The 11,973-nt window shown below is 38.8% G+C and overlaps 1 protein-coding gene across 2 annotated transcripts in view; it reads left to right on the forward strand.

The window, feature by feature from the left end:
* Positions 1–11,051, forward strand: part of CEP135 (centrosomal protein 135) — an 85,506-nt gene extending 74,455 nt beyond the window's left edge. Inside the window, exons 20-26 of one of the 2 annotated variants that reach the window (XM_075195978.1) lie at positions 2,672–2,782; positions 3,190–3,375; positions 3,919–4,128; positions 6,310–6,512; positions 8,111–8,215; positions 9,112–9,267; positions 9,789–11,051. In XM_075195978.1, coding sequence (XP_075052079.1) covers positions 2,672–2,782; positions 3,190–3,375; positions 3,919–4,128; positions 6,310–6,512; positions 8,111–8,215; positions 9,112–9,267; positions 9,789–9,810 — 993 coding nt within the window. In that variant the 3' untranslated portion in view covers positions 9,811–11,051. The remainder of the gene's footprint in view (positions 1–2,671; positions 2,783–3,189; positions 3,376–3,918; positions 4,129–6,309; positions 6,513–8,110; positions 8,216–9,111; positions 9,268–9,788) is intronic. The other variant, XM_075195988.1, reaches the window with a different exon arrangement.
* The last annotated feature ends 922 nt before the right edge of the window (positions 11,052–11,973 follow it).

Consider the following 11,973-nt stretch of genomic DNA (forward strand, 5'->3'; position numbering starts at 1 on the left):
TCAAGGATGCTTACCTTCATATACCAATACAGCAGGAACATCACAACCTCCTCAGGTTTGTGGTGGACTAATCTCACTTTCAATTCCAGGCTCTGCCATTTGGTCTGGCAACAGCGCCAAGGGCATTTACGAAAGTCATGGCAGTGATGATTGCAGTGTTGCATCAGGAAGGCGTAACGGTCCTTCCGTACTTGGACGATCTCCTGATCAAAGCAGATTTGGTGTCTCGGCTGAGGTCCCATCTGCATCTGACTGCACAGACCTTGCAATCTTACTTGGATTATAAACTTAAAAAAAATCCAGACTAGTGCCCACTCAACGCATGATTTTCTTGAGTCTTTTGTTCGACACCAGTTGCAAGAGAGTCTTTTTGCCCCCAGAAAAAATCCAGACTATGCAACAACAGGTAAAAGCTCTGTTGTTCTCGAAGCGTGTATCCTTCCTTCAGTGCATGAAGATGATGGGATGAATGGTGTCGTGCTTAGAGGCGATACAATTTGCAAGATACCTGCTTCTTTCCAAGGGGAACAGGTCGAATCCCCATTTAGAAGCCCAGTTACTTCACCTGTCACCGAAAAAACCACCTGTCCTTGTTGTGGTGGATGCGAGCAGGGAATCTCAATCAAGGAAGGCTGTTTTCTGTATGGGATTGGACCATTGTAATAACGGATGTCAGGCTGGGGGGGGCAGTGACTTGGAATCTCCGACTACAGGGTATCTGGTCCACGGAAGAGAAGAAGTTTCCCATCGATGTACTAGAGTTAAGGGCGATCTTCAAGGGATTGTCCAAATACAGTCTCGATTGAAAAACAGATCCATTCGGATTCAATCCGGCAATGCCACGTGGCATATATCAATCACCAAGAGGGAGGAAGGTCATTCTTCTGGCACCCAATTGGCCAAGAAGACCATGGTACGTGGATCTTCTCGCCATGACAAAGGACGCACCTTGGAAACTTCCTCTTAGGAAAGATCTGCTCAACCAGGGTTCGTTTTTTTCATCGGGACCTAGCACGGGTGGCTTTGACGGCCTGGAGGTTGAAACCTTTAATTTTCCGACGTAAGGGTCTCTCAGATAGGGTTATTCAAACAATGATAAAGACTAGAAAACCAACATCTTCCAGAAATTACCATCATGTCTGAAAGACATATATATATATATATATATATATATATATATATATATATATATATATATATATATATATATATATATATAGGTTGGGATGAGCAGAAAAGTGTGTCAACCTCTTCCTTCCATTTAGCCACAGTATAAGCATTCCTTCAGAACAGTCTGGATAAGTGCTTGCGGCTGGCATCCCTTAAGTTACAGGTGTTGGCCATGTCAATTAATTTTCAGAGGCGACTGGGTCTGCTACCAGAGGTAGAGACTTTTCTCCAGGGGGTCTTACATGTTCAGCCACCCTTTGTTCCTCCGGTGGCTCCTTGGGACCTAAGCTTAGTCCTAACTGCATTACAGAAACCGCCATTTGAACTGCTGGAATCTATTTCCTTCAAGCTTCTCACTTGGAAAGTTGCTTTTTTGTTGGCAATTTCTTCAGCAAGATGTGTTTCATAGTTGTCGGCGCACTCCTGCAGAGCTCCCTTCAGGGCTGTCTTGAGGACTCTGTCTTCTTTTCAACCAAAAGTTGTATCCAAGCTTCATATAAACCAGGATATAGTTATCCTGACGTTGTCTAGAGATCCTTCATCCCACAGTAAGGGCTCTCTGACGGAATTGGATTACGGATCTATGTGGATCGCTCATCTTCAGTCCGCAAGACAGACAGTCTCTTGATTCTGTATGATGCTTGAAAACGTGAAGCAAGCTATAGCTTGATAGATAACGGCTACTATTAGGCAGGCCTAAGTTTCTCGGAGGTCTCGGGTTCCTGAAGGCCTCACGGCTCAGTCCCCCTAGGTCAGTTGGTACTTTCTAGAAGACGGGGCTTCAGTCGAGCAGTTGTCGGGCAGCCACATGGTTGTCTGTCCACACATTCACTAAATTGTATCATTTTCATGTCTTTGCCTGCAAAGATACCAGTTTTGGGCGCAGCTCAGGCTGTGTGTTCCCACACATGAGTGTTCCCCAGCTGTATGTGCAAGAGGAAACAACATTTTTGTACTTGCTGTAAAATGTCTTTCTCTTAACACAGTTGGGGGACACTGCTATACCACCCTTGTTTGTTGTTTCTGTGTGATTGTGTTGCACTTCTCTTGTGGCTTTGTAAGATAAAATAACTGATATCTCCTGTGAGAGGAGCCATAGAGGGGAAGGGAGTATGCCAAACTGGTCTTTTTAGTGCCTAACTCCACACAGCGCTCCCCATGGTGAGCAGTGTCCCCCCAACTGTGTTAAGAGAGACCTTTTACGGTTAGTACAAAAAATGTTAGTTTTGGTGCTAATGACACAAATAAACACACTTCTGTGCTTGATGGGTGGTTATTTGAAAGCCGTTTTTGTTTGGCTGTTGGTATATATGCTGTGTTTTCTGTATTAGTCCTCAAAGTTGTGTATGTATGCACAGAGATCTACAGTTTGTGATTTTCTGTCCAAAGTCAAGTCAAACGCACACAAATGATAGTGGGTGTAGGAAACAATCCTTTCACCTCACACAAGTTTGTACAAAGTTGTAGTATGGTTCAGTGGTATATTTCTTTCTTTTCCTAGACTGTAACCATGGAATTAGAAAGTGCAATGCATGAAAAGGAAGAATTAAAACGAAGAGTTCATAGTTACATCTCTGAGGTAGCCAGAATTGAAACGTTAATGGCCGCCAAGGTGAGTATTTTTTGTTTTTATTTTATTGAGTTTAATGCACATAAAATTGGGTAAAATTGTGAATAAAGCATTTTGAGTATTTCTTATAGATGGTGATGTACAGTTTTGTTTTTGTTTTTCGTTTTCCCACCCCCCCCTTTCATCCTTCATCATTTTATTTCATTAATTTTACCCGGAAACAGTGACGGTGATCCCTGTGTAATTGAGACCATGTGGAAAAGCAGATGGAGTGGTGTATATACCAGCCTAGCACTACTTCATCTATGGGGAGCTCATTTATCCATTATATTTCATTTGTCTTTACTCCAGATTCTATAAGCAAGTTTGATTTTAAACTAATTAAAGAGATGGTTGTATTATCTGTGATCATTGTATAATTGTTTGACTTTCATTACTTTGCTTTTAAGGAACAAGAGAACCGGGATCTTCTGGATCAGTTTCGGATGATTCATAGCCAAGCTGAGGAATGGGAAGTTAAAGCACAAAATGCTGTGGGTGAGAGTAGTTCAGTAAAAATGGAGTTGCTTTCTGTGGATACTGACAGAAGACATCTTCGGGAGCGATTGGAGGACCTGGAAAATGAAGTCCAAGAAGTAAGCCTTATAATGTGTGGCAGTAACCAAACTGTCCAGATCATGGGGATTTGGTTTTTGTTTTTGTTTTTTTGGAGTGTGTAAGATCTAAGAAACTTTGTATATTGCTCTTTAATAGTCCAGCTTGATGCTGTCTTGAATCTGCCCCTCCCAGTGTTTAATTTAACATTGTTCTAAAGTTTGCTTCGCAGCTTGTAATCGTTTTCTGTTTTTGGATGCTCCAATTTGTTTGTGAACTTTGACTGAATTTCAGCTATATGAGTCTCTTTGTGTGTGAGTCTGTGCTTCTGCCTTTTTTTTTTCTTTCTCTCTCGTTTCTCGACCCCATTGTGTAGGTGGTGGTTACCTATGCCATACTTCCTTTTTAGTCGCTTCACCCACTGCTGTCCATAACTTCATTTTACGAGAGTATTTACATTTATAGCAGGACTGGTAATCTCATTCTTATGTTTACTAGGACAGACAAAATTACCTTGGTATGTCCAAAAATGTTAACTGCATGACTGTAGTACTAGTTACTCTACTCTAAATCTTATCTTACAGCACATGAATGCTCATCAGGCTTATGAAACGCAAATATCGTCCATGGCCAAGACCATGTCCAAACTAGAGGAGCAGCTCAGACGTGAACAGGATGAAAAGGCTTTGATTCTGTCTGATTTGACATCGGTGAGAGAGCTGTGTGTAAAGCTGGACTCTAGCAAAGAGCAATTTTCTAGACATCTAACTTCCAGAAACATGGAGTATGAAAGAGTAAGTAACACAGCCCAGGTTTAGGCTGCATGAAAGAACTGCAAAACACAACTTCATTTTTGTCTATGGTCTGTTGATCTCTGTCATAAAGGCAAAAATAATGCTCCATTAATTTGCATTGGATAATCTGCTTATGTGATTTAGTGTGCCATTTAACCCTGCTTCATGCTGTTCCAATCATATATGGCATTAGTTTAATGCTGGTGAAATTTTCTTTTAGATGTATCTGAAACAAGTGCTAGAGCATAACTATAGAGCCAAAGCTTAAGTTTATAGTCACATTGCTAGAATAGTAGTTGTAGCTTAAAGCTGCGTTACTTCCTAATACACCTCGCCACCAAAAAAAAAGTACATTTTCTTGAAGTCCACTGGGGGACACTGGAACCAGGGGGGTATAGAAGTGACTGTAAATGTTCGAGTACTTTTAATAAATTCTGTACTAAAGCATGGGCTATATCTCCTAGCTGGGATATTAGTTGTTTTTGTAACATGGCTCAAGCTACAATGAGGACAATATAGTCCCCTAAGAGGCAATTTAAGCTTAAACAAAGGACAAAATCAGAGCCAAGATTTTGTGGGCATCCAGTGTCCCTCAATGTACTTTAGAGAAAGGAATTTAACTGAAGTACAAAAATATTTTTTTCTCTAGCATCCATTGGGGAACACTGAAACCATGGGGAGTTTCCAACGCAGCCCCTATGGGAGGGAAAGCTCTGAAGTTGCTGTACTCAAAACTTTTCATCCAAAACTAGTGTTTTTCAACGCACAATTGTTGAACTTGTTTAAATTTGTGTCTGTATGGTGAGATGATCAGGTAGCCTCCCAGCACAATTATTCTGCCCAAGAGGCGCTCACCGGCCTGGTGGTGGAATGTGCGCTCACATTTTTTCACATTTTCAGGAACAAGTCTTTTTGTTTTATTTAGTTGTAGGCAAACACCTCTTTTGTGCATCATAAATAACCTGGAGGTCCTCTGTCTTCTGGAAACTAGACATACAATGAAGATAAATGTTTTTAACGGAAATGTGTAAAAAGGAATCTTCTGTATTTGCTAATCCATTCAGAGATAGTTTAGGAATATCTAGATGTAATCTAGACACTGCCTTAGTAAGACAGCCCTGTCTTCATAGAAAATAATGTAAAGAGATCTACAAGAAAGAGCCCCCAATTCGGAGACCCTTTTTACTGTAAAAATAAGTAAGTCAAAATGAAGTTTCTAACTTGGAAACCAATTTCAACAGAATCCAATGGTCTAAATAGAGGATGTTGTGAGGCTGTCAAAATTTAAGGTTAAGATCCCACAACAGGGGAACATATGGATGTTGGACATGAAGTACACCTTACAAAAAAGTTTGCACCGTTGGAACCAGTGCTGGGCTTTTCTGAAAAAAAGAAAGTGGAAACTGGAACTTTTAGTGAACTAAGCCTCAAACCGTTGTACAGCCCTTCCTGTAAGCTCTCCTCTTAGAAAAGGCTGAACTTTGACAAGAATGCTTTGGGCTCCAGAATATTGATTGGTTACTTTGACTCTGTCCGGGACCATTGACCCTGAAAGCTGTAAGCGTTACTGAAGCACCGCCCCCCCAGCCCTGAAGACTGGCATCTGTCACAATTGCCTTGTCCCAAATTGTGAACAGACTACTTCTGTTAGAGTTTTCATCTTGAGCCACCAAAAGATCAACAATCGTGCCTTTAGGGACATCTTGATGAATTAGCTGGATAGGTGATGGTGTGATTTGTCCCATTTCAATAGGAATTCTATTTGGAACTCCCTCGAGTGGAACATAGCAAATCGAATCACCAATTTGAGAAAAAAGAAAAATGACTAGATGCTGGCCTGGGGTTCAGTGCACAATTTCTTCGTGCCCAAGCTCTTACAGCTGATATTGTACACTGGTTTTGAATGTGGGTTTGATTTCCATTAATAAAACAATTTCATCCAATTGGAGTAGCCACTTTGTCTATAGTTTCTTCAAAATATAGGTGTAGGCCTCAGCTCTTGATTGTTGATACAATAAAGCTTTGAAAACCTTTGGAGAATTGGTTAATTCCAGCATCTTCATTACAGTGTAACTTAGATAATTATATATGTATGCATTGGAATATTTGTCATCCAATCAGTTGTGTTGCTTTTATTTCTTTACAGTTTTCAGAAATGTCTTTTTGTATATATTTCTCAAGCTTTTAGGTGACATGGAAGATATGAAGTCGGAAGCTGAACTTTTGAAGAAACAGTTGGCTAGTGAGAGACTCACTATCAAAAACCTGGAGACATTGTTGGCCTCTAACCGAGAGAAAGAGTTCCAGGGTCATCTCGCAACCCATGAGAAGGATTCAGAAATTCAGCTGCTGAAAGATAAATTGACTCTTTCAGAGAGTAAACTGTAAGTATCCATTGACTGACCTGGCAGCTGTTTCTGCACTACTTGCATTATGTATTTTTCTGTTCCTGTAATGTGAAATTCTGAATAAATATGTGGAATGAACAATATAAGGATGCCTACTGCATAATTCAGTCTTCCAGAAAGCATATGTAGATCTGTTTATGGTGACATTGGAGGAGCACTCATTAACCTTAAAGTAAAGTCCATGATTACATAGGTGGTATATTTATGATTGTTCTGTGTGTGTATGCACAGTGCTTATTTTTTTAGCTTTTTGACCAGACCGTTATTGTTTTAATAAAACTTAACTATTTTTTGCATATTATTTTTTTTGCTACGCCCAATTGCATATGGGCTTCATGTTCAGAATGAACGGAACCATAAGGTCACCTGGGGATTTTGTGCAGTGCAACGAATATTGTGTCCTTGAACCCAGCACTGTATATACTGCTTCAGGACTTTCTCACTTATTGGACAGTTTCTGCTATGGCAATCAGACATAAACTCACATTGGTTACAAATTCTAAAATGTGAGAACAGATTTAGAATTTGGAGGATTTTGTGTTGGGGCTGGAGAGCCTTCACTCCTCAGTGCCACTTTCAGGGTCCTTTCCCTCGGAGAGTCAAGGCTCCTGATAAATGTACTGGAACTCAGAGTGGTGTTCAATGCTCTAGTCAGAGGACACCATCTCTTGCCAGAACGGCCCATAAAGATCCAGTCATATAAAGCATCTCTCGACCATCAGGTAGGCACCAAAAGATCCCTTGTCAGAGAAACTAGGAAAGTAATTAAATGGGAGGAATAGGGTGGGGAGGAAAACTGGGAAGTAGATTTTCTCAGCAAGCTGCCCATCACCCTAGCGAACGTCCTTACATCTGGAAATCTTTCAACAAATTGTGTAAAGATGGGGCCAGCCAGATTTCGACATGATAGTATCTCTGTTGAACCAGAAGGTGAAGTACTTCTGCTCCAGAACAAGGGATCTAAAGCCGTTATTGGTAGACACCATGTCTGTATCTTTGAACTTTCATCTGATTTACTTGTTCACTTCTTGACAAGGAAGGTGTGTCTCTAAGGAGGCATAGTTGCTGTCCAGGATTGCACCTAGTGGATTTATACACATGGCAGGGCCAATGAGGTCACAATAAATCAGCTAACCGCAATCTCCGCTCTGTGAGTAGTAAAACCAGAGCAGACCATTGTCAAGTGGATAAAATTGCTTATATTTGAAGGTATGCAACTACACATCACCCAGTACATTTATATTCTAATGCCACCTTCCAGCACAGTGTGCACACTATCCCCTTCCTAGTGCAGCCAACTGTAGTAGTTATTAGGCCTGTATCCGCATTATTAACAAGTTCTGCATGGCATCTATTACCTGTAGTGTAATGTTGTTGTTGATTGGGTTATACATTTACAAATATAAATTTAGAAGTCTTTATATGGTTTTAACAGTCAGTAGAATGTATGTTTGAATGTTGTCTGTTCATTTGTGCATCAGTGGCAAGTCCTCATAAAATGTGAGTTGTCTCTTCCTTCCCCTATGTTATCATTTTAAATATCTCACATTGAATTATTTCTTACTATTTGGTAGCAACAGTGTCTCTCGGGAAGCAGCTGTGCTCCGCAATAAACTTACACAGATGCAGTCTGATTATGATATAGCAAAAAGACAACTTACCACAGAGCGATTTGAAAGGTAAGGATACAATCAATCTTTTTTACATTGAATTGATTCCCCAAGAAAAGCACAATAAAGAGTGTATGAATGGCGAGACACATTTCAGTCTTTCTCTTATGTCATCATGGTCACACAGATTCTTACCGGAACACACTCATTACATTTGTGTCAACTTTATTATTTAGTATTCTGTACTTTATATAATGGGTAGTTTCCAGTAATCTATTCCTTCCTTCATATTTTACTTATATATAAACATTTTTACTAAAAATAATGTACTGCAGTATAAAAATATACATTGATTCATACAGTCTGGTAGCTGTACTTCTATGTGTCTATGTAATCCGGCATGTTGCTTTTGCTATGTATCGAGTATGATAATTGTGACTAATAATATGCTGGTTATAATGCATTACTCATTGCTGAGTAAAATGTACTACGTTAATGCAGTGAAATGGATATGTTTGTACTCAAATAGGCTACACCCAGTAATCTCTATCAACAAAAACAAAAAGACAAAAAAAAACTGGCTATGGCTTTTAACTTTTGTAACAATTGTATTAAGCCCCGATTTATAAAAGAGAAACAGTGTCTTACTGGTACTTCTACCAGTGGCGGTATAGATAGCAAAGTATATTTAGAGGAAATTGCTGAATACAAGCAGAACATTCTTCAGTACAGAGATTATTTGAATTGTTTGACTCAAAATCAAGAGTATTTGTAAGCTTGTAGAAAGAAAAAAAATAAATGTTTGCATATATATATATATATATATATATATATATATATATATATATATATATATATATATAACACACACACACACAGTTGAATCCAATTTAATGGTGCCAAATCTTCTGTAATATTCCAGCAGTTGTAAAATTGTTACAATCTGTCCCTTTTCCTTACATCAGGGAGCGTGCCGTGCAGGAGTTGCGTCGGCATGGTCTGTCCACGTCGTCTGTGCATTCATCATCACCACTAACGTCAACCATGAAATCGCCTGCTCTGTCTCCAGAACGCTCCATATTAAGATCAATGGAACGAGGAGCTGATAAATCAGCAGAGAAGTAGGTCTATCTTTCTGTTTTATTAACACTAAAGCTGTGCATGCACTTGTGATTTTCTGACTAGTTAGTAATGACTTCATTAGGTGACCAGTCATTAGTTACAAAAGCTAGTTTATACTGTTATGTTTCTGGTCCGTCCTTTGAGTAAAAAAAAAAAAAAAATCCTCCAAACATAGTCATACAGGTCATATAAATAGTTTAATCTTATTCCTCAGTAATTTAGTATTCCATAATATATATGAGTTGTGTTTGACATGCTCCTCATCCTTATTATTAGTGTCACTGTTGCTATTAGTTTTCGTCAATAACTACAATCTATCGGCAGTCATCATCAGATTCAAGAGCACTATAGACCTACAAGTTAGGTCTTCCATAGCTTCATAAAGACTGGTCATGGTACTTAGGAGAAGTGTTCAGATAATATAGTAAATGAATGATGGCACCAAGGCTGTAATACATTTATATCGGAAGAGCAATCCCTGGCATTACACTTACAATTGTTTCTTTTCCCCCCCATATAGGAGTGTGAGTTTCAAGGAATGATGGCTTTGAAGACCTAAATCACAAATACAAACAAGCAGTATAAAGATTATATTGGTTGATTATATACCTTACTTTGTCTGATCAGGATTGCCTGAAAGTAGTGTGGGATTTCTTTTTATAAGTCATGTTGCCCTTTTCAGAGCGCTCCACATTGAAAGCATGTTGGTAATACCTCAGTCTCATTCTTGTATTAATAGACATATTTGGGGGAAAAAAACATAGCTCCTGATCCTGTAAGAAAAAAACCATTATGAAGCCTTGTTTCACCTATGGAAACTTAAAACACCATACAGTAAACGGTGACCCAAGTGAAGGGCATTATGGGCAGTAATTGAATATGGTGCTGGACCGGTCTTGTGTGCTCAGTCTCAAGGCTGTGGCCTACAACGGGCTTGCTTGCGTGCCAGCCTTTTGTTAGTGATCTCTAGGACTACGGCTGGGGCAATTAATGTAGCTATAGAAATATATCATACAATGAGTATGTTCTTTTAATTATGAAGAAGTGTCATTTATATTTTTTTTTACCTGTTTTAAAAAAAAAATCTCAGGATTTAACTTGCACTTGAATGTACAAGTAATCTTTGTGCACTGGTTTAACTGTTTGAGCCATATAAAAGCGAATGCTTTGTAGTGCATTGATAATTGCTGTACGCTTACATTTAAAACTACCGTACTTATCATTACATGTGATCTGTTTTCAGTAGAAATGGTAAAAAAATATATATAAATTGTACATGGGTGAAAAACATAAAGGTAAGTTATGAACTCATACTTTTGTCACGAAACCTGTATTACTTTGGAGATAAGCATATGTAGGAATACCTTCTGAAAGATATGGTGTCTTTGCACTTGGAGGAAATCTTATACAGGTTGATGTAACATTCCCAGAGACACGGTCATTGTGAACGTTCTCACCTTGGCAGAATTCATGATACTTGAAATTAAATGTACTGTTTTTACTTTAAAGGCATCGGAGTCTAATGCATAATTTGAGTAGAGGAGGAGGTAGAGAAACCAGCATGGAAATGTGCCTATAGTACTAAAAATAATATAGATAGGATCATAGTCATATTAATATAACACACACAACCCCTCTTTTACTGTATACTAATGTTTTTTTTAACCAATGCTTGTTTATGCATGAATACCTATTAGAAATGAAGATAAATTATTTCAGCTCTCTGTTTGTCTGAAACTTTTTTTTTTATTTTAATCTGTTTTCTATCTTAACCTGGTTTCTCTCTGTGTAAAATACTGTTGTAAAAAGTATTCTTTAATCAAATGTTGGTCAAATGTGAATTTTTGCTGCATTGTAAGATATTCTTGACTATGTTTTTATGCATATTTATTTTTATATATATATATTACTATTTATAACAAACAAAATAAATTGAACTTTTTCATCCTGTGTTTCAATGTATCTTAACAGATAACTGTTTTATATTGTGTGTTCTGTTTCACATTCATAGCCCAAGTCATGGGCAGCAGTCTGCCATTCTCTAGCAGTCATACTGAGTTATGGTACATGGACACGGAGAAGGAATTCGCTCTACTTACCTCATCCACATCCTATGTCTTTTTGTGTGTTTGTTTTTGATTTGACATTCCTATAACAGTGGATGAAAAGCTGCTTGTGTGTACATGGCTGAAAGCTGTAACTTGTTTTATCAGAGTGTGTTGTGGAGAAGAGTTTGATGAAAACACATCTGTCATCTTATTTGTCCAACAAATACATTAATGTCACTTCTATTATATTGTATAAGGAATAGGTATTTATGCATGACTATTATAAAGGAAAGGCTTGTGAATTACTTACTCTATGTTCTACTGACTTGGCTGAACGTATATGGGTTCAATTATCCTATTATACAGCACGAAATTACAGCAACCTCTGAGGAATCACTGGTATAACAATGTTCCTTGTCATTAGAAAGGAGCACACCAACATTTTGGGGCATATTAATTTAGGTCCGAAGATCGCCGTTACGCTTTGGAACGGCCGGCTCCGCAACTACACAGTACTGCAATAGCGTGGATTTCCCTTCTCCCCCCCCCCCCCCATAGGGTTGCGAAGGGAAATCCGCGTTGTTGCAGTATTGCCTTATGCAATGAGCAGCTGCTGTGTAACCGCGATCTCCAGACCTAATTGAATATGCCCCTTGA

This window comes from Mixophyes fleayi, chromosome 1 (assembly GCF_038048845.1).
Source record: "Mixophyes fleayi isolate aMixFle1 chromosome 1, aMixFle1.hap1, whole genome shotgun sequence".
NCBI lineage: Eukaryota > Metazoa > Chordata > Amphibia > Anura > Limnodynastidae > Mixophyes > Mixophyes fleayi.